We start from the raw sequence: 23,667 nt of genomic DNA on the forward strand, positions 1-23,667 counted from the left end.
GTGGTTAGAGGATTTAGTTAGACCAAACTAAGTCAGTGGTTAGAGGATTTAGTTAGACCAAACTAAGTCAGTAGTTAGAGGATTTAGTTAGACCAAACTAAGTCAGTGGTTAGAGGATTTAGTTAGACCAAACTAAGTCAGTGGTTAGAGGATTTAGTTAGACCAAACTAAGTCAGTGGTTAGAGGATTTAGTTAGACCAAACTAAGTCAGTGGTTAGAGGATTTAGTTAGACCAAACTAAGTCAGTGGTTAGAGGATTTAGTTAGACCAAACTAAGTCAGTGGTTAGAGGATTTAGTTAGACCAAACTAAGTCAGTGGTTAGAGGATTTAGTTAGACCAAACTAAGTCAGTGGTTAGAGGATTTAGTTAGACCAAACTAAGTCAGTGGTTAGAGGATTTAGTTAGACCAAACTAAGTCAGTGGTTAGAGGATTTAGTTAGACCAAACTAAGTCAGTGGTTAGAGGATTTAGTTAGACCAAACTAAGTCAGTGGTTAGAGGATTTAGTTAGACCAAACTAAGTCAGTGGTTAGAGGATTTAGTTAGACCAAACTAAGTCAGTAGTTAGAGGATTTAGTTAGACCAAACTAAGTCAGTCGTTAGAGGATTTAGTTAGACCAAACTAAGTCAGTGGTTAGAGGATTTAGTTAGACCAAACTAAGTCAGTCGTTAGAGGATTTAGTTAGACCAAACTAAGTCAGTGGTTAGAGGATTTAGTTAGACCAAACTAAGTCAGTCGTTAGAGGATTTAGTTAGACCAAACTAAGTCAGTGGTTAGAGGATTTAGTTAGACCAAACTAAGTCAGTCGTTAGAGGATTTAGTTAGACCAAACTGATTCTGGCATGTTGTTTCAGTTTGTGTATTTCAAGTTATTCACTATTTAAAAAATGTATATATTTCTCTCTCTCCTTAGAGAGGTCTTCAAATGAGACCATAAAGGGTTATATCTTCTGACCAACACAACCACAGACCTCCGTGCTCCCACAGTATGGTCATGTCCAGCAGTGTACACAACGATCACAGCGGTCACAACCTGTCCTCAACCACAACCACGCGCGGTCACCACCCTGATCAGAGCGGTGCGGTCGCCGTGGGCGGTTGTGGTCTCACTCCGGTCCTGGACTATACGGCTGAGATGGAGCGATACCAATCCTTCGCTAACTTCTACACTAAAACCAACGTGAATATGAACGCAGTTAACAGCACGAACTTCCCTCAGTCGGCCAAGCTTGCCCACATCACCGCTCCTATGTTCCCCGGCGGCAGGCTCGGAGTGGCGGGCGTGTCGCCGTGGGGTTGTCATGACAACATCAACATGAATATGAACGTCAACGCGGCGATGCTTTGGGGGCGGAAACCTCCCGTGCATCAGGCCACGCCCCTAGCGCCGCCCGCAACACACCCGTCGCCCTCGACAACGCACATGCAGCCCCACCGGACCGGTCAGGGTGGAGAGGGCAAGCAGCACGCAAGACATGGAGGACACACCTCCTCACAGGGACAGGAAATGCATCATCATCACGGGAATAACAACTTCCAGTCCGGCTATGCTGCCGCCAATCACATGACCAAACAGGGCCATGCCCACCAGGACATGCTCAGCTTATCGAATCGCAGCAGCAGTGGCAACGGAGGAGGAGGCGGAGTCAACATGTCCAACTTCCCTGCCGGAATGTTGGGGTTACCACCCGGAGTCATCGTCATGGCGATGGGGTCGCACAATAACATTTCGGACTCCTCCCACTTCCAGATGACGACCAATCATAACCAACTTCTGTCGGACTGCCACCATGTGAACCAGACAAACCCCTCACCCTGCTCTTCAACCTCGCCGGGGATGACCTCTGGGGGTCAGGGGTCAGGAGCCTCCAAGAGGAAGAGGAAGCGGTGTGGAGTGTGTGCCCCCTGCAGAAGACTGATTAACTGTGGGGTGTGTTCAGCCTGTAGAAACAGGAAGACAGGTCATCAGATCTGTAAGTTCAGGAAGTGTGACGAACTGAAGAAGAAGGCTGGGAGTATACAGCTAGAGGTAGGAGACAGACACACACACACACACACACACACACACACACACACACACACACACACACACACACACACACACACACACACACACACACACACACACACACACACACACACACACACACACACACACACACACACACACACACACACACACACACACACACACACACAGATTCTACGTTCAGGTTCCCTATCTTTCTCCTGAAGTCTGCATTCACACACTCCCCCTCATGGATGTAAAAGGAATGGACCGATGTGAGGAAGATGTTGGAGACTCCTTCCAGCTGTCCCTGCACCAATCCAATGCTTTTTTAAATGCATGATGGGTTAGTGAACAAGTGCACACTTCAGGATAGGGGGAGAGAATCAGAATACAGCCTATTCCATCCCAAGCCCCTACCACGTAGGCCAGGGGTCTCAAACCCACTCGGTCCTCAACGAGGTACGGAAAATGTATTATATTTCCTCTTCGTCAAAATTTTCAAAAGATAGTTTTAGGAATTTTCGACCCTGTTGGTCACGTCATAACCGTTAAGAGTAAAATCATGTGTTGCCAAGGCAACCGAAGACTCATTTGCTATTTGTTTTCTGCAAGAAACCATCAAGTTTCATCCCGTTGTAGATTCCATGTTACTGTCCATTTTACAGCAGAATGCCCATGTTACTGTAGGGTCCATTTTACAGTAGAATGCCCATGTTACTGTAGAGTCCATTTTACAGCAGAATGCCCATGTTACTGTAGAGTCCATTTTACAGCAGAATGCCCATGTTACTGTAGGGTCCATTTTACAGCAGAATGCCCATGTTACTGTATAGTCCATTTTACAGCAGAATGCCCATGTTACTGTAGAGTCCATTTTACAGCAGAATGCCCATGTTACTGTAGAGTCCATTTTACAGCAGAATGCCCATGTTACTGTAGAGTCCATTTTACAGCAGAATGCCCATGTTACTGTAGGGTCCATTTTACAGCAGAATGCCCATGTTACTGTCCATTTTACAGCAGAATGCCCATGTTACTGTAGGGTCCATTTTACAGCAGAATGCCCATGTTACTGTAGAGTCCATTTTACAGCAGAATGCCCATGTTACTGTCCATTTTACAGCAGAATGTCCATGTTACTGTAGGGTCCATTTTACAGCAGAATGTCCATGTTACTGTAGGGTCCATTTTACAGCAGAATGCCCATGTTACTGTAGAGTCCATTTTACAGCAGAATGCCCATGTTACTGTCCATTTTACAGCAGAATGCCCATGTTACTGTAGAGTCCATTTTACAGCAGAATGCCCATGTTACTGTAGAGTCCATTTTACAGCAGAATGCCCATGTTACTGTAGGGTCCATTTTACAGCAGAATGCCCATGTTACTGTATAGTCCATTTTACAGCAGAATGCCCATGTTACTGTAGAGTCCATTTTACAGCAGAATGCCCATGTTACTGTAGAGTCCATTTTACAGCAGAATGCCCATGTTACTGTAGAGTCCATTTTACAGCAGAATGCCCATGTTACTGTAGGGTCCATTTTACAGCAGAATGCCCATGTTACTGTCCATTTTACAGCAGAATGCCCATGTTACTGTAGGGTCCATTTTACAGCAGAATGCCCATGTTACTGTAGAGTCCATTTTACAGCAGAATGCCCATGTTACTGTCCATTTTACAGCAGAATGTCCATGTTACTGTAGGGTCCATTTTACAGCAGAATGCCCATGTTACTGTAGGGTCCATTTTACAGCAGAATGCCCATGTTACTGTAGAGTCCATTTTACAGCAGAATGCCCATGTTACTGTCCATTTTACAGCAGAATGCCCATGTTACTGTAGAGTCCATTTTACAGCAGAATGCCCATGTTACTGTAGAGTCCATTTTACAGCAGAATGCCCATGTTACTGTAGAGTCCATTTTACAGCAGAATGCCCATGTTACTGTAGAGTCCATTTTACAGCAGAATGCCCATGTTACTGTAGGGTCCATTTTACAGCAGAATGCCCATGTTACTGTAGAGTCCATTTTACAGCAGAATGCCCATGTTACTGTAGGGTCCATTTTACAGCAGAATGCCCATGTTACTGTAGGGTCCATTTTACAGCAGAATGCCCATGTTACTGTAGAGTCCATTTTACAGCAGAATGCCCATGTTACTGTAGGGTCCATTTTACAGCAGAATGCCCATGTTACTGTAGGGTCCATTTTACAGCAGAATGCCCATGTTACTGTAGGGTCCATTTTACAGCAGAATGCCCATGTTACTGTAGAGTCCATTTTACAGCAGAATGCCCATGTTACTGTAGGGTCCATTTTACAGCAGAATGCCCATGTTACTGTAGGGTCCATTTTACAGCAGAATGCCCATGTTACTGTAGAGTCCATTTTACAGCAGAATGCCCATGTTACTGTCCATTTTACAGCAGAAACCCATGTTACTGTAGGGTCCATTTTACAGCAGAATGCCCATGTTACTGTAGAGTCCATTTTACAGCAGAATGCCCATGTTACTGTAGGGTCCATTTTACAGCAGAATGCCCATGTTACTCTAGGGTCCATTTTACAGCAGAATGCCCATGTTACTGTAGAGTCCATTTTACAGCAGAATGCCCATGTTACTGTAGGGTCCATTTTACAGCAGAATGCCCATGTTACTGTAGAGTCCATTTTACAGCAGAATGCCCATGTTACTGTCCATTTTACAGCAGAAACCCATGTTACTGTAGGGTCCATTTTACAGCAGAATGCCCATGTTACTGTAGAGTCCATTTTACAGCAGAATGCCCATGTTACTGTAGGGTCCATTTTACAGCAGAATGCCCATGTTACTCTAGGGTCCATTTTACAGCAGAATGCCCATGTTACTGTAGAGTCCATTTTACAGCAGAATGCCCATGTTACTGTCCATTTTACAGCAGAATGCCCATGTTACTGTAGGGTCCATTTTACAGCAGAATGCCCATGTTACTGTAGGGTCCATTTTACAGCAGAATGCCCATGTTACTGTAGAGTCCATTTTACAGCAGAATGCCCATGTTACTGTCCATTTTACAGCAGAATGCCCATGTTACTGTCCATTTTACAGCAGAATGCCCATGTTACTGTAGAGTCCATTTTACAGCAGAATGCCCATGTTACTATAGAGTCAATTTTACAGCAGAATGCCCATGTTACTGTAGAGTCCATTTTACAGCAGAATGCCCATGTTACTGTAGAGTCCATTTTACAGCAGAATGCCCATGTTACTGTAGAGTCCATTTTACAGCAGAATGCCCATGTTACTGTAGAGTCCATTTTACAGCAGAATGCCCATGTTACTGTAGGGTCCATTTTACAGCAGAATGCCCATGTTACTCTAGGGTCCATTTTACAGCAGAATGCCCATGTTACTGTAGAGTCCATTTTACAGCAGAATGCCCATGTTACTGTCCATTTTACAGCAGAATGCCCATGTTACTGTAGGGTCCATTTTACAGCAGAATGCCCATGTTACTGTAGGGTCCATTTTACAGCAGAATGCCCATGTTACTGTAGAGTCCATTTTACAGCAGAATGCCCATGTTACTGTCCATTTTACAGCAGAATGCCCATGTTACTGTCCATTTTACAGCAGAATGCCCATGTTACTGTAGAGTCCATTTTACAGCAGAATGCCCATGTTACTATAGAGTCAATTTTACAGCAGAATGCCCATGTTACTGTAGAGTCCATTTTACAGCAGAATGCCCATGTTACTGTAGAGTCCATTTTACAGCAGAATGCCCATGTTACTGTAGAGTCCATTTTACAGCAGAATGCCCATGTTACTGTAGAGTCCATTTTACAGCAGAATGCCCATGTTACTGTAGAGTCCATTTTACAGCAGAATGCCCATGTTACTGTAGGGTCCATTTTACAGCAGAATGCCCGTTACTGTTCCATGTAGAGTCCATTTTACAGCAGATAGCCCATGTTACTGTAGAGTCCATTTTACAGCAGAATGCCCATGTTACTGTAGAGTCCATTTTACAGCAGAATGCCCATGTTACTGTAGGGTCCATTTTACAGCAGAATGCCCATGTTACTGTAGAGTCCATTTTACAGCAGAATGCCCATGTTACTGTAGAGTCCATTTTACAGCAGAATGCCCATGTTACTGTAGGGTCCATTTTACAGCAGAATGCCCATGTTACTGTAGAGTCCATTTTACAGCAGAATGCCCATGTTACTGTAGAGTCCATTTTACAGCAGAATTCCCATGTTACTGTAGGGTCCATTTTACAGCAGAATGTCCATGTTACTGTAGAGTCCATTTTACAGCAGAATGCCCATGTTACTGTAGAGTCCATTTTACTGCAGAATGCCCATGTTACTGTATGGTCCATTTTACAGCAGAATGCCCATGTTACTGTAGAGTCCATTTTACAGCAGAATGCCCATGTTACTGTAGAGTCCATTTTACAGCAGAATGCCCATGTTACTGTAGGGTCCATTTTACAGCAGATTGCCCATGTTACTGTAGGGTCCATTTTACAGCAGAATGCCCATGTTACTGTAGAGTCCATTTTACTGCAGAATGCCCATGTTACTGTAGGGTCCATTTTACAGCAGAATGCCCATGTTACTGTAGGGTCCATTTTACAGCAGAATGCCCATGTTACTGTATGGTCCATTTTACAGCAGAATGCCCATGTTACTGTAGGGTCCATTTTACAGCAGAATGCCCATGTTACTGTAGAGTCCATTTTACAGCATAATGCCCATGTTATTGTAGGGTCCATTTTACAGCAGAATGCCCATGTTACTGTAGAGTCCATTTTACAGCAGAATGCCCATGTTACTGTAGGGTCCATTTTACAGCAGAATGCCCATGTTACTGTAGGGTCCATTTTACAGCAGAATGCCCATGTTACTGTAGGGTCCATTTTACAGCAGAATGCCCATGTTACTGTAGGGTCCATTTTACAGCAGAATGCCCATGTTACTGTAGGGTCCATTTTACAGCAGAATGCCCATGTTACTGTAGAGTCCATTTTACAGCAGAATGCCCATGTTACTGTAGAGTCCATTTTACAGCAGAATGCCCATGTTACTGTCCATTTTACAGCAGAATGCCCATGTTACTGTAGAGTCCATTTTACAGCAGAATGCCCATGTTACTGTAGAGTCCATTTTACAGCAGAATGCCCATGTTACTGTAGGGTCCATTTTACAGCAGAATGCCCATGTTACTGTAGAGTCCATTTTACAGCAGAATGCCCATGTTACTGTAGGGTCCATTTTACAGCAGAATGCCCATGTTACTGTAGGGTCCATTTTACAGCAGAATGCCCATGTTACTGTAGAGTCCATTTTACAGCAGAATGCCCATGTTACTGTCCATTTTACAGCAGAATGCCCATGTTACTGTAGGGTCCATTTTACAGCAGAATGCCCATGTTACTGTAGAGTCCATTTTACAGCAGAATGCCCATGTTACTGTAGGGTCCATTTTACAGCAGAATGCCCATGTTACTCTAGGGTCCATTTTACAGCAGAATGCCCATGTTACTGTAGATTCTATTTTACAGCAGAATGCCCATGTTACTGTCCATTTTACAGCAGAATGCCCATGTTACTGTAGGGTCCATTTTACAGCAGAATGCCCATGTTACTGTAGGGTCCATTTTACAGCAGAATGCCCGTGTTACTGTAGAGTCCATTTTACAGCAGAATGCCCATGTTACTGTCCATTTTACAGCAGAATGCCCATGTTACTGTCCATTTTACAGCAGAATGCCCATGTTACTGTAGAGTCCATTTTACAGCAGAATGCCCATGTTACTATAGAGTCAATTTTACAGCAGAATGCCCATGTTACTGTAGAGTCCATTTTACAGCAGAATGCCCATGTTACTGTAGAGTCCATTTTACAGCAGAATGCCCATGTTACTGTAGAGTCCATTTTACAGCAGAATGCCCATGTTACTGTAGGGTCCATTTTACAGCAGAATGCCCATGCGTTACTGTAGAGTCCATTTTACAGCAGAATGCCCATGTTACTGTAGAGTCCATTTTACAGCAGAATGCCCATGTTACTGTAGAGTCCATTTTACAGCAGAATGCCCATGTTACTGTAGGGTCCATTTTACAGCAGAATGCCCATGTTACTGTAGAGTCCATTTTACAGCAGAATGCCCATGTTACTGTAGAGTCCATTTTACAGCAGAATGCCCATGTTACTGTAGGGTCCATTTTACAGCAGAATGCCCATGTTACTGTAGAGTCCATTTTACAGCAGAATGTCCATGTTACTGTAGAGTCCATTTTACAGCAGAATGCCCATGTTACTGTAGGGTCCATTTTACAGCAGAATGCCCATGTTACTGTAGGGTCCATTTTACAGCAGAATGCCCATGTTACTGTAGAGTCCATTTTACAGCAGAATGCCCATGTTACTGTAGAGTCCATTTTACTGCAGAATGCCCATGTTACTGTATGGTCCATTTTACAGCAGAATGCCCATGTTACTGTAGAGTCCCTTTTACAGCAGAATGCCCATGTTACTGTAGAGTCCATTTTACAGCAGAATGCCCATGTTACTGTAGGGTCCATTTTACAGCAGAATGCCCATGTTACTGTAGGGTCCATTTTACAGCAGAATGCCCATGTTACTGTAGAGTCCATTTTACTGCAGAATGCCCATGTTACTGTAGGGTCCATTTTACAGCAGAATGCCCATGTTACTGTAGGGTCCATTTTACAGCAGAATGCCCATGTTACTGTAGAGTCCATTTTACAGCAGAATGCCCATGTTACTGTCCATTTTACAGCAGAATGCCCATGTTACTGTAGGGTCCATTTTACAGCAGAATGCCCATGTTACTGTAGAGTCCATTTTACAGCAGAATGCCCATGTTACTGTAGGGTCCATTTTACAGCAGAATGCCCATGTTACTGTAGGTTCCATTTTACAGCAGAATGCCCATGTTACTGTAGAGTCCATTTTACAGCAGAATGCCCATGTTACTGTCCATTTTACAGCAGAATGCCCATGTTACTGTAGAGTCCATTTTACAGCAGAATGCCCATGTTACTGTAGAGTCCATTTTACAGCAGAATGCCCATGTTACTGTAGAGTCCATTTTACAGCAGAATGCCCATGTTACTGTAGAGTCCATTTTACAGCAGAATGCCCATGTTACTGTAGAGTCCATTTTACAGCAGAATGCCCATGTTACTGTAGGGTCCATTTTACAGCAGAATGCCCATGTTACTGTAGAGTCCATTTTACAGCAGAATGCCCATGTTACTGTAGAGTCCATTTTACAGCAGAATGCCCATGTTACTGTAGGGTCCATTTTACAGCAGAATGCCCATGTTACTGTAGAGTCCATTTTACAGCAGAATGCCCATGTTACTGTAGAGTCCATTTTACAGCAGAATGCCCATGTTACTGTAGGGTCCATTTTACAGCAGAATGCCCATGTTACTGTAGGGTCCATTTTACAGCAGAATGCCCATGTTACTGTAGAGTCCATTTTACAGCAGAATGCCCATGTTACTGTAGAGTCCATTTTACTGCAGAATGCCCATGTTACTGTATGGTCCATTTTACAGCAGAATGCCCATGTTACTGTAGAGTCCATTTTACAGCAGAATGCCCATGTTACTGTAGAGTCCATTTTACAGCAGAATGCCCATGTTACTGTAGGGTCCATTTTACAGCAGAATGCCCATGTTACTGTAGGGTCCATTTTACAGCAGAATGCCCATGTTACTGTAGAGTCCATTTTACAGCAGAATGCCCATGTTACTGTAGGGTCCATTTTACAGCAGAATGCCCATGTTACTGTAGGGTCCATTTTACAGCAGAATGCCCATGTTACTGTAGAGTCCATTTTACAGCAGAATGCCCATGTTACTGTCCATTTTACAGCAGAATGCCCATGTTACTGTAGGGTCCATTTTACAGCAGAATGCCCATGTTACTGTAGAGTCCATTTTACAGCAGAATGCCCATGTTACTGTAGGGTCCATTTTACAGCAGAATGCCCATGTTACTCTAGGGTCCATTTTACAGCAGAATGCCCATGTTACTGTAGAGTCCATTTTACAGCAGAATGCCCATGTTACTGTCCATTTTACAGCAGAATGCCCATGTTACTGTAGAGTCCATTTTACATGAGAATGCCCATGTTACTGTAGGGTCCATTTTACAGCAGAATGCCTGCGTTACTGTAGAGTCCATTTTACAGCAGATAGCCCATGTTACTGTAGAGTCCATTTTACAGCAGAATGCCCATGTTACTGTAGAGTCCATTTTACAGCAGAATGCCCATGTTACTGTAGGGTCCATTTTACAGCAGAATGCCCATGTTACTGTAGAGTCCATTTTACAGCAGAATGCCCATGTTACTGTAGAGTCCATTTTACAGCAGAATGCCCATGTTACTGTAGGGTCCATTTTACAGCAGAATGCCCATGTTACTGTAGAGTCCATTTTACAGCAGAATGTCCATGTTACTGTAGAGTCCATTTTACAGCAGAATTCCCATGTTACTGTAGGGTCCATTTTACAGCAGAATGCCCATGTTACTGTAGAGTCCATTTTACAGCAGAATGCCCATGTTACTGTAGAGTCCATTTTACTGCAGAATGCCCATGTTACTGTATGGTCCATTTTACAGCAGAATGCCCATGTTACTGTAGAGTCCATTTTACAGCAGAATGCCCATGTTACTGTAGAGTCCATTTTACAGCAGAATGCCCATGTTACTGTAGGGTCCATTTTACAGCAGAATGCCCATGTTACTGTAGGGTCCATTTTACAGCAGAATGCCCATGTTACTGTAGAGTCCATTTTACTGCAGAATGCCCATGTTACTGTAGGGTCCATTTTACAGCAGAATGCCCATTTTACTGTAGGGTCCATTTTACAGCAGAATGCCCATGTTACTGTATGGTCCATTTTACAGCAGAATGCCCATGTTACTGTAGGGTCCATTTTACAGCAGAATGCCCATGTTACTGTAGAGTCAATTTTACAGCATAATGCCCATGTTATTGTAGGGTCCATTTTACAGCAGAATGCCCATGTTACTGTAGAGTCCATTTTACAGCAGAATGCCCATGTTACTGTAGGGTCCATTTTACAGCAGAATGCCCATGTTACTGTAGGGTCCATTTTACAGCAGAATGCCCATGTTACTGTAGGGTCCATTTTACAGCAGAATGCCCATGTTACTGTAGGGTCCATTTTACAGCAGAATGCCCATGTTACTGTAGGGTCCATTTTACAGCAGAATGCCCATGTTACTGTAGAGTCCATTTTACAGCAGAATGCCCATGTTACTGTCCATTTTACAGCAGAATGCCCATGTTACTGTCCATTTTACAGCAGAATGCCCATGTTACTGTAGAGTCCATTTTACAGCAGAATGCCCATGTTACTGTAGAGTCCATTTTACAGCAGAATGCCCATGTTACTGTAGGGTCCATTTTACAGCAGAATGCCCATGTTACTGTAGAGTCCATTTTACAGCAGAATGCCCATGTTACTGTAGGGTCCATTTTACAGCAGAATGCCCATGTTACTGTAGGGTCCATTTTACAGCAGAATGCCCATGTTACTGTAGAGTCCATTTTACAGCAGAATGCCCATGTTACTGTCCATTTTACAGCAGAATGTCCATGTTACTGTAGGGTCCATTTTACAGCAGAATGCCCATGTTACTGTAGAGTCCATTTTACAGCAGAATGCCCATGTTACTGTAGGGTCCATTTTACAGCAGAATGCCCATGTTACTCTAGGGTCCATTTTACAGCAGAATGCCCATGTTACTGTAGAGTCCATTTTACAGCAGAATGCCCATGTTACTGTCCATTTTACAGCAGAATGCCCATGTTACTGTAGGGTCCATTTTACAGCAGAATGCCCATGTTACTGTAGAGTCCATTTTACTGCAGAATGCCCATGTTACTGTAGGGTCCATTTTACAGCAGAATGCCCATGTTACTGTAGGGTCCATTTTACAGCAGAATGCCCATGTTACTGTAGAGTCCATTTTACAGCAGAATGCCCATGTTACTGTAGAGTCCATTTTACAGCAGAATGCCCATGTTACTGTAGGGTCCATTTTACAGCAGAATGCCCATGTTACTCTAGGGTCCATTTTACAGCAGAATGCCCATGTTACTGTAGAGTCCATTTTACAGCAGAATGCCCATGTTACTGTCCATTTTACAGCAGAATGCCCATGTTACTGTAGGGTCCATTTTACAGCAGAATGCCCATGTTACTGTAGAGTCCATTTTACTGCAGAATGCCCATGTTACTGTAGGGTCCATTTTACAGCAGAATGCCCATTTTACTGTAGGGTCCATTTTACAGCAGAATGCCCATGTTACTGTATGGTCCATTTTACAGCAGAATGCCCATGTTACTGTAGGGTCCATTTTACAGCAGAATGCCCATGTTACTGTAGAGTCAATTTTACAGCATAATGCCCATGTTATTGTAGGGTCCATTTTACAGCAGAATGCCCATGTTACTGTAGAGTCCATTTTACAGCAGAATGCCCATGTTACTGTAGGGTCCATTTTACAGCAGAATGCCCATGTTACTGTAGGGTCCATTTTACAGCAGAATGCCCATGTTACTGTAGGGTCCATTTTACAGCAGAATGCCCATGTTACTGTAGGGTCCATTTTACAGCAGAATGCCCATGTTACTGTAGGGTCCATTTTACAGCAGAATGCCCATGTTACTGTAGAGTCCATTTTACAGCAGAATGCCCATGTTACTGTCCATTTTACAGCAGAATGCCCATGTTACTGTAGTCCATTTTACAGCAGAATGCCCATGTTACTGTAGAGTCCATTTTACAGCAGAATGCCCATGTTACTGTAGAGTCCATTTTACAGCAGAATGCCCATGTTACTGTAGGGTCCATTTTACAGCAGAATGCCCATGTTACTGTAGAGTCCATTTTACAGCAGAATGCCCATGTTACTGTAGGGTCCATTTTACAGCAGAATGCCCATGTTACTGTAGGGTCCATTTTACAGCAGAATGCCCATGTTACTGTAGAGTCCATTTTACAGCAGAATGCCCATGTTACTGTCCATTTTACAGCAGAATGTCCATGTTACTGTAGGGTCCATTTTACAGCAGAATGCCCATGTTACTGTAGAGTCCATTTTACAGCAGAATGCCCATGTTACTGTAGGGTCCATTTTACAGCAGAATGCCCATGTTACTCTAGGGTCCATTTTACAGCAGAATGCCCATGTTACTGTAGAGTCCATTTTACAGCAGAATGCCCATGTTACTGTCCATTTTACAGCAGAATGCCCATGTTACTGTAGGGTCCATTTTACAGCAGAATGCCCATGTTACTGTAGGGTCCATTTTACAGCAGAATGCCCATGTTACTGTAGAGTCCATTTTACAGCAGAATGCCCATGTTACTGTAGGGTCCATTTTACAGCAGAATGCCCATGTTACTGTAGAGTCCATTTTACAGCAGAATGCCCATGTTACTGTAGAGTCCATTTTACTGCAGAATGCCCATGTTACTGTATGGTCCATTTTACAGCAGAATGCCCATGTTACTGTAGAGTCCATTTTACAGCAGAATGCCCATGTTACTGTAGAGTCCATTTTACAGCAGAATGCCCATGTTACTGTAGGGTCCATTTTACAGCAGAATGCCCATGTTACTGTAGGGTCCATTTTACAGCAGAATGCCCATGTTACTGTAGAGTCCATTTTACTGCAGAATGCCCATGTTACTGTAGGGTCCATTTTACAGCAGAATGCCCATTTTACTGTAGGGTCCATTTTACAGCAGAATGCCCATGTTACTGTATGGTCCATTTTACAGCAGAATGCCCATGTTACTGTAGGGTCCATTTTACAGCAGAATGCCCATGTTACTGTAGAGTCAATTTTACAGCATAATGCCCATGTTATTGTAGGGTCCATTTTACAGCAGAATGCCCATGTTACTGTAGAGTCCATTTTACAGCAGAATGCCCATGTTACTGTAGGGTCCATTTTACAGCAGAATGCCCATGTTACTGTAGGGTCCATTTTACAGCAGAATGCCCATGTTACTGTAGGGTCCATTTTACAGCAGAATGCCCATGTTACTGTAGGGTCCATTTTACAGCAGAATGCCCATGTTACTGTAGGGTCCATTTTACAGCAGAATGCCCATGTTACTGTAGAGTCCATTTTACAGCAGAATGCCCATGTTACTGTAGAGTCCATTTTACAGCAGAATGCCCATGTTACTGTCCATTTTACAGCAGAATGCCCATGTTACTGTAGAGTCCATTTTACAGCAGAATGCCCATGTTACTGTAGAGTCCATTTTACAGCAGAATGCCCATGTTACTGTAGGGTCCATTTTACAGCAGAATGCCCATGTTACTGTAGAGTCCATTTTACAGCAGAATGCCCATGTTACTGTAGAGTCCATTTTACAGCAGAATGCCCATGTTACTGTAGGGTCCATTTTACAGCAGAATGCCCATGTTACTGTAGGGTCCATTTTACAGCAGAATGCCCATGTTACTGTAGAGTCCATTTTACTGCAGAATGCCCATGTTACTGTATGGTCCATTTTACAGCAGAATGCCCATGTTACTGTAGAGTCCATTTTACAGCAGAATGCCCATGTTACTGTAGAGTCCATTTTACAGAATGCAGAATGCCCATGTTACTGTAGGGTCCATTTTACAGCAGAATGCCCATGTTACTGTAGGGTCCATTTTACAGCAGAATGCCCATGTTACTGTAGAGTCCATTTTACAGCAGAATGCCCATGTTACTGTAGGGTCCATTTTACAGCAGAATGCCCATGTTACTGTAGGGTCCATTTTACAGCAGAATGCCCATGTTACTGTATGGTCCATTTTACAGCAGAATGCCCATGTTACTGTAGGGTCCATTTTACAGCAGAATGCCCATGTTACTGTAGAGTCAATTTTACAGCAGAATGCCCATGTTACTTAGTCCATTTTACAGCAGGTCCATTTTACAGCAGAATGCCCATGTTACTGTAGAGTCCATTTTACAGCAGAATGCCCATGTTACTGTAGAGTCCATTTTACAGCAGAATGCCCATGTTACTGTAGGGTCCATTTTACAGCAGAATGCCCATGTTACTGTAGGGTCCATTTTACAGCAGAATGCCCATGTTACTGTAGGGTCCATTTTACAGCAGAATGCCCATGTTACTGTAGGGTCCATTTTACAGCAGAATGCCCATGTTACTGTAGGTCCATTTTACAGCAGAATGCCCATGTTACTGTAGAGTCCATTTTACAGCAGAATGCCCATGTTACTGTAGGGTCCATTTTACAGCAGAATGCCCATGTTACTGTAGAGTCCATTTTACAGCAGAATGCCCATGTTACTGTAGAGTCCATTTTACAGCAGAATGCCCATGTTACTGTAGGGTCCATTTTACAGCAGAATGCCCATGTTACTGTAGGGTCCATTTTACAGCAGAATGCCCATGTTACTGTAGGGTCCATTTTACAGCAGAATGCCCATGTTACTGTAGGGTCCATTTTACAGCAGAATGCCCATGTTACTGTAGGGTCCATTTTACAGCAGAATGCCCATGTTACTGCCCATGTTACTGTAGGTCCATTTTACAGCAGAATGCCCATGTTACTGTAGGGTCCATTTTACAGCAGAATGCCCATGTTACTGTAGAGTCCATTTTACAGCAGAATGCCCATGTTACTGTAGAGTCCATTTTACAGCAGAATGCCCATGTTACTGTAGAGTCCATTTTACAGCAGAATGCCCATGTTACTGTAGGGTCCATTTTACAGCAGAATGCCCATGTTACTGTAGGGTCCATTTTACAGCAGAATGCCCATGTTACTGTAGAGTCCATTTTACAGCAGAATGCCCATGTTACTGTAGGGTCCATTTTACAGCAGAATGCCCATGTTACTGTCCATTTTACAGCAGAATGCCCATGTTACTGTAGAGTCCATTTTACAGCAGAATGCCCATGTTACTATAGAGTCAATTTTACAGCAGAATGCCCATGTTACTGTAGAGTCCATTTTACAGCAGAATGCCCATGTTACTGTAGAGTCCATTTTACAGCAGAATGCCCATGTTACTGTAGAGTCCATTTTACAGCAGAATGCCCATGTTACTGTAGAGTCCATTTTACAGCAGAATGCCCATGTTACTGTAGAGTCCATTTTACAGCAGAATGCCCATGTTACTGTAGGTCCATTTTACAGCAGAATGCCCGTTACTGTAGAGTCCATTTTACAGCAGATAGCCCATGTTACTGTAGAGTCCATTTTACAGCAGAATGCCCATGTTACTGTAGAGTCCATTTTACAGCAGAATGCCCATGTTACTGTAGGGTCCATTTTACAGCAGAATGCCCATGTTACTGTAGAGTCCATTTTACAGCAGAATGCCCATGTTACTGTAGAGTCCATTTTACAGCAGAATGCCCATGTTACTGTAGGGTCCATTTTACAGCAGAATGCCCATGTTACTGTAGAGTCCATTTTACAGCAGAATGTCCATGTTACTGTAGAGTCCATTTTACAGCAGAATGCCCATGTTACTGTAGGGTCCATTTTACAGCAGAATGCCCATGTTACTGTAGAGTCCATTTTACAGCAGAATGCCCATGTTACTGTAGAGTCCATTTTACAGCAGAATGCCCATGTTACTGTAGAGTCCATTTTACAGCAGAATGCCCATGTTACTGTAGAGTCCATTTTACAGCAGAATGCCCATGTTACTGTAGAGTCCATTTTACAGCAGAATGCCCATGTTACTGTAGGGTCCATTTTACAGCAGAATGCCCATGTTACTGTAGGGTCCATTTTACAGCAGAATGCCCATGTTACTGTAGAGTCCATTTTACAGCAGAATGCCCATGTTACTGTCCATTTTACAGCAGAATGCCCATGTTACTGTAGGGTCCATTTTACAGCAGAATGCCCATGTTACTGTAGGTCCATTTTACAGCAGAATGCCCATGTTACTGTAGGGTCCATTTTACAGCAGAATGCCCATGTTACTGTAGAGTCCATTTTACAGCAGAATGCCCATGTTACTGTAGTCCATTTTACAGCATAATGCCCATGTTACTGTAGGGTCCATTTTACAGCAGAATGCCCATGTTACTGTAGAGTCCATTTTACAGCAGAATGCCCATGTTACTGTAGGGTCCATTTTACAGCAGAATGCCCATGTTACTGTAGGGTCCATTTTACAGCAGAATGCCCATGTTACTGTAGAGGTCCATTTTACAGCAGAATGCCCATGTTACTGTAGGGTCCATTTTACAGCAGAATGCCCATGTTACTGTAGGGTCCATTTTACAGCAGAATGCCCATGTTACTGTAGAGTCCATTTTACAGCAGAATGCCCATGTTACTGTAGAGTCCATTTTACAGCAGAATGCCCATGTTACTGTCCATTTTACAGCAGAATGCCCATGTTACTGTAGAGTCCATTTTACAGCAGAATGCCCATGTTACTGTAGAGTCCATTTTACAGCAGAATGCCCATGTTACTGTAGAGTCCATTTTACAGCAGAATGCCCATGTTACTGTAGAGTCCATTTTACAGCAGAATGCCCATGTTACTGTAGGGTCCATTTTACAGCAGAATGCCCATGTTACTGTAGAGTCCATTTTACAGCAGAATGCCCATGTTACTGTAGGGTCCATTTTACAGCAGAATGCCCATGTTACTGTAGGGTCCATTTTACAGCAGAATGCCCATGTTACTGTAGACTCCATTTTACAGCAGAATGCCCATGTTACTGTAGGGTCCATTTTACAGCAGAATGCCCATGTTACTGTAGGGTCCATTTTACAGCAGAATGCCCATGTTACTGTAGAGTCCATTTTACAGCAGAATGCCCATGTTACTGTAGGGTCCATTTTACAGCAGAATTGCCCATGTTACTGTAGGGTCCATTTTACAGCAGAATGCCCATGTTACTGTAGAGTCCATTTTACAGCAGAATGCCCATGTTACTGTCCATTTTACAGCAGAATGCCCATGTTACTATAGGGGCCATTTTACAGCAGAATGCCCATGTTACTGTAGAGTCCATTTTACAGCAGAATGCCCATGTTACTGTAGGGTCCATTTTACAGCAGAATGCCCATGTTACTGTAGGGTCCATTTTACAGCAGAATGCCCATGTTACTGTAGAGTCCATTTTACAGCAGAATGCCCATGTTACTGTCCATTTTACAGCAGAATGCCCATGTTACTGTAGGGTCCATTTTACAGCAGAATGCCCATGTTACTGTAGGGTCCATTTTACAGCAGAATGCCCATGTTACTGTAGAGTCCATTTTACAGCAGAATGCCCATGTTACTGTCCATTTTACAGCAGAATGCCCATGTTACTGTAGAGTCCATTTTACAGCAGAATGCCCATGTTACTGTAGGGTCCATTTTACAGCAGAATGCCCGCGTTACTGTAGAGTCCATTTTACAGCAGATAGCCCATGTTACTGTAGAGTCCATTTTACAGCAGAATGCCCATGTTACTGTAGAGTCCATTTTACAGCAGAATGCCCATGTTACTGTAGGGTCCATTTTACAGCAGAATGCCCATGTTACTGTAGAGTCCATTTTACAGCAGAATGCCCATGTTACTGTAGAGTCCATTTTACAGCAGAATGCCCATGTTACTGTAGGGTCTATTTTACAGCAGAATGCCCATGTTACTGTAGGGTCCATTTTACAGCAGAATGCCCATGTTACTGTAGAGTCCATTTTACAGCAGAATGTCCATGTTACTGTAGAGTCCATTTTACAGCAGAATTCCCATGTTACTGTAGGGTCCATTTACAGCAGAATGCCCATGTTACTGTAGAGTCCATTTTACAGCAGAATGCCCATGTTACTGTAGAGTCCATTTTACAGCAGAATGCCCATGTTACTGTAGTGTCCATTTTACAGCAGAATGCCCATGTTACTGTAGAGTCCATTTTACAGCAGAATGCCCATGTTACTGTAGAGTCCATTTTACAGCAGAATGCCCATGTTACTGTAGGGTCCATTTTACAGCAGAATGCCCATGTTACTGTAGGGTCCATTTTACAGCAGAACGCCCATGTTACTGTAGAGTCCATTTTACTGCAGAATGCCCATGTTACTGTAGGGTCCATTTTACAGCAGAATGCCCATGTTACTGTAGGGTCCATTTTACAGCAGAATGCCCATGTTACTGTATGGTCCATTTTACAGCAGAATGCCCATGTTACTGTAGGGTCCATTTTACAGCAGAATGCCCATGTTACTGTAGAGTCCATTTTACAGCATAATGCCCATGTTATTGTAGGGTCCATTTTACAGCAGAATGCCCATGTTACTGTAGAGTCCATTTTACAGCAGAATGCCCATGTTACTGTAGGGTCCATTTTACAGCAGAATGCCCATGTTACTGTAGGGTCCATTTTACAGCAGAATGCCCATGTTACTGTAGGGTCCATTTTACAGCAGAATGCCCATGTTACTGTAGGGTCCATTTTACAGCAGAATGCCCATGTTACTGTAGGGTCCATTTTACAGCAGAATGCCCATGTTACTGTAGGGTCCATTTTACAGCAGAATGCCCATGTTACTGTAGGGTCCATTTTACAGCAGAATGCCCATGTTACTGTAGGGTCCATTTTACAGCAGAATGCCCATGTTACTGTAGGGTCCATTTTACAGCAGAATGCCCATGTTACTGTAGAGTCCATTTTACAGCAGAATGCCCATGTTACTGTAGAGTCCATTTTACAGCAGAATGCCCATGTTACTGTAGGGTCCATTTTACAGCAGAATGCCCATGTTACTGTAGGGTCCATTTTACAGCAGAATGCCCATGTTACTGTAGGGTCCATTTTACTGCAGAATGCCCATGTTACTGTAGGGTCCATTTTACAGCAGAATGCCCATGTTACTGTAGGGTCCATTTTACAGCAGAATGCCCATGTTACTGTATGGTCCATTTTACAGCAGAATGCCCATGTTACTGTAGGGTCCATTTTACAGCAGAATGCCCATGTTACTGTAGAGTCCATTTTACAGCAGAATGCCCATGTTACTGTAGGGTCCATTTTACAGCAGAATGCCCATGTTACTGTAGGGTCCATTTTACAGCAGAATGCCCATGTTACTGTAGGGTCCATTTTACAGCAGAATGCCCATGTTACTGTAGAGTCCATTTTACAGCATAATGCCCATGTTATTGTAGGGTCCATTTTACAGCAGAATGCCCATGTTACTGTAGAGTCCATTTTACAGCAGAATGCCCATGTTACTGTAGGGTCCATTTTACAGCAGAATGCCCATGTTACTGTAGGGTCCATTTTACAGCAGAATGCCCATGTTACTGTAGGGTCCATTTTACAGCAGAATGCCCATGTTACTGTAGGGTCCATTTTACAGCAGAATGCCCATGTTACTGTAGGGTCCATTTTACAGCAGAATGCCCATGTTACTGTAGAGTCCATTTTACAGCAGAATGCCCATGTTACTGTCCATTTTACAGCAGAATGCCCATGTTACTGTCCATTTTACAGCAGAATGCCCATGTTACTGTAGAGTCCATTTTACAGCAGAATGCCCATGTTACTGTAGAGTCCATTTTACAGCAGAATGCCCATGTTACTGTAGAGTCCATTTTACAGCAGAATGCCCATGTTACTGTAGAGTCCATTTTACAGCAGAATGCCCATGTTACTGTAGGGTCCATTTTACAGCAGAATGCCCATGTTACTGTAGAGTCCATTTTACAGCAGAATGCCCATGTTACTGTAGGGTCCATTTTACAGCAGAATGCCCATGTTACTGTAGGGTCCATTTTACAGCAGAATGCCCATGTTACTGTAGACTCCATTTTACAGCAGAATGCCCATGTTACTGTAGGGTCCATTTTACAGCAGAATGCCCATGTTACTGTAGGGTCCATTTTACAGCAGAATGCCCATGTTACTGTAGAGTCCATTTTACAGCAGAATGCCCATGTTACTGTAGGGTCCATTTTACAGCAGAATGCCCATGTTACTGTAGGGTCCATTTTACAGCAGAATGCCCATGTTACTGTAGAGTCCATTTTACAGCAGAATGCCCATGTTACTGTCCATTTTACAGCAGAATGCCCATGTTACTGTAGGGTCCATTTTACAGCAGAATGCCCATGTTACTGTAGAGTCCATTTTACAGCAGAATGCCCATGTTACTGTAGGGTCCATTTTACAGCAGAATGCCCATGTTACTGTAGGGTCCATTTTACAGCAGAATGCCCATGTTACTGTAGAGTCCATTTTACAGCAGAATGCCCATGTTACTGTCCATTTTACAGCAGAATGCCCATGTTACTGTAGGGTCCATTTTACAGCAGAATGCCCATGTTACTGTAGGGTCCATTTTACAGCAGAATGCCCATGTTACTGTAGAGTCCATTTTACAGCAGAATGCCCATGTTACTGTCCATTTTACAGCAGAATGCCCATGTTACTGTAGAGTCCATTTTACAGCAGAATGCCCATGTTACTATAGAGTCAATTTTACAGCAGAATGCCCATGTTACTGTAGAGTCCATTTTACAGCAGAATGCCCATGTTACTGTAGAGTCCATTTTACAGCAGAATGCCCATGTTACTGTAGAGTCCATTTTACAGCAAAATGCCCATGTTACTGTAGAGTCCATTTTACAGCAGAATGCCCATGTTACTGTAGAGTCCATTTTACAGCAGAATGCCCATGTTACTGTAGAGTCCATTTTACAGCAGAATGCCCATGTTACTGTAGGGTCCATTTTACAGCAGAATGCCCATGTTACTGTAGAGTCCATTTTACAGCAGATAGCCCATGTTACTGTAGAGTCCATTTTACAGCAGAATGCCCATGTTACTGTAGAGTCCATTTTACAGCAGAATGCCCATGTTACTGTAGGGTCCATTTTACAGCAGAATGCCCATGTTACTGTAGAGTCCATTTTACAGCAGAATGCCCATGTTACTGTAGAGTCCATTTTACAGCAGAATGCCCATGTTACTGTAGGGTCCATTTTACAGCAGAATGCCCATGTTACTGTAGGGTCCATTTTACAGCAGAATGCCCATGTTACTGTAGAGTCCATTTTACAGCAGAATGTCCATGTTACTGTAGAGTCCATTTTACAGCAGAATTCCCATGTTACTGTAGGGTCCATTTTACAGCAGAATGCCCATGTTACTGTAGAGTCCATTTTACAGCAGAATGCCCATGTTACTGTAGAGTCCATTTTACAGCAGAATGCCCATGTTACTGTAGGGTCCATTTTACAGCAGAATGCCCATGTTACTGTAGAGTCCATTTTACAGCAGAATGCCCATGTTACTGTAGAGTCCATTTTACAGCAGAATGCCCATGTTACTGTAGGGTCCATTTTACAGCAGAATGCCCATGTTACTGTAGGGTCCATTTTACAGCAGAATGCCCATGTTACTGTAGAGTCCATTTTACTGCAGAATGCCCATGTTACTGTAGGGTCCATTTTACAGCAGAATACCCATGTTACTGTAGGGTCCATTTTACAGCAGAATGCCCATGTTACTGTATGGTCCATTTTACAGCAGAATGCCCATGTTACTGTAGGGTCCATTTTACAGCAGAATGCCCATGTTACTGTAGAGTCCATTTTACAGCATAATGCCCATGTTATTGTAGGGTCCATTTTACAGCAGAATGCCCATGTTACTGTAGAGTCCATTTTACAGCAGAATGCCCATGTTACTGTAGGGTCCATTTTACAGCAGAATGCCCATGTTACTGTAGGGTCCATTTTACAGCAGAATGCCCATGTTACTGTAGGGTCCATTTTACAGCAGAATGCCCATGTTACTGTAGGGTCCATTTTACAGCAGAATGCCCATGTTACTGTAGGGTCCATTTTACAGCAGAATGCCCATGTTACTGTAGGGTCCATTTTACAGCAGAATGCCCATGTTACTGTAGGGTCCATTTTACAGCAGAATGCCCATGTTACTGTAGGGTCCATTTTACAGCAGAATGCCCATGTTACTGTAGGGTCCATTTTACAGCAGAATGCCCATGTTACTGTAGAGTCCATTTTACAGCAGAATGCCCATGTTACTGTAGGGTCCATTTTACAGCAGAATGCCCATGTTACTGTAGGGTCCATTTTACAGCAGAATGCCCATGTTACTGTAGGGTCCATTTTACAGCAGAATGCCCATGTTACTGTAGGGTCCATTTTACAGCAGAATGCCCATGTTACTGTAGGGTCCATTTTACAGCAGAATGCCCATGTTACTGTAGGGTCCATTTTACAGCAGAATGCCCATGTTACTGTAGGGTCCATTTTACAGCAGAATGCCCATGTTACTGTAGGGTCCATTTTACAGCAGAATGCCCATGTTACTGTAGGGTCCATTTTACAGCAGAATGCCCATGTTACTGTAGGGTCCATTTTACAGCAGAATGCCCATGTTACTGTAGGGTCCATTTTACAGCAGAATGCCCATGTTACTGTAGGGTCCATTTTACAGCAGAATGCCCATGTTACTGTAGGGTCCATTTTACAGCAGAATGCCCATGTTACTGTAGGGTCCATTTTACAGCAGAATGCCCATGTTACTGTAGGGTCCATTTTACAGCAGAATGCCCAT

General features: G+C 43.2%; 1 protein-coding gene across 1 annotated transcript in view; it reads left to right on the plus strand.

Annotated features, from left to right (window-relative positions):
- Positions 1–919: 919 nt before the first annotated feature.
- LOC118379923 (uncharacterized) overlaps positions 920–23,667 on the plus strand; it is a 51,437-nt gene continuing 28,689 nt past the window's right edge. Inside the window, exon 1 of the mRNA XM_052458758.1 lies at positions 920–2,030. Coding sequence (XP_052314718.1) covers positions 990–2,030 — 1,041 coding nt within the window. The 5' untranslated portion in view covers positions 920–989. The remainder of the gene's footprint in view (positions 2,031–23,667) is intronic.

Source organism: Oncorhynchus keta, chromosome 13 (assembly GCF_023373465.1).
Source record: "Oncorhynchus keta strain PuntledgeMale-10-30-2019 chromosome 13, Oket_V2, whole genome shotgun sequence".
In the NCBI taxonomy this organism is placed as follows: Eukaryota; Metazoa; Chordata; class Actinopteri; order Salmoniformes; family Salmonidae; genus Oncorhynchus; species Oncorhynchus keta.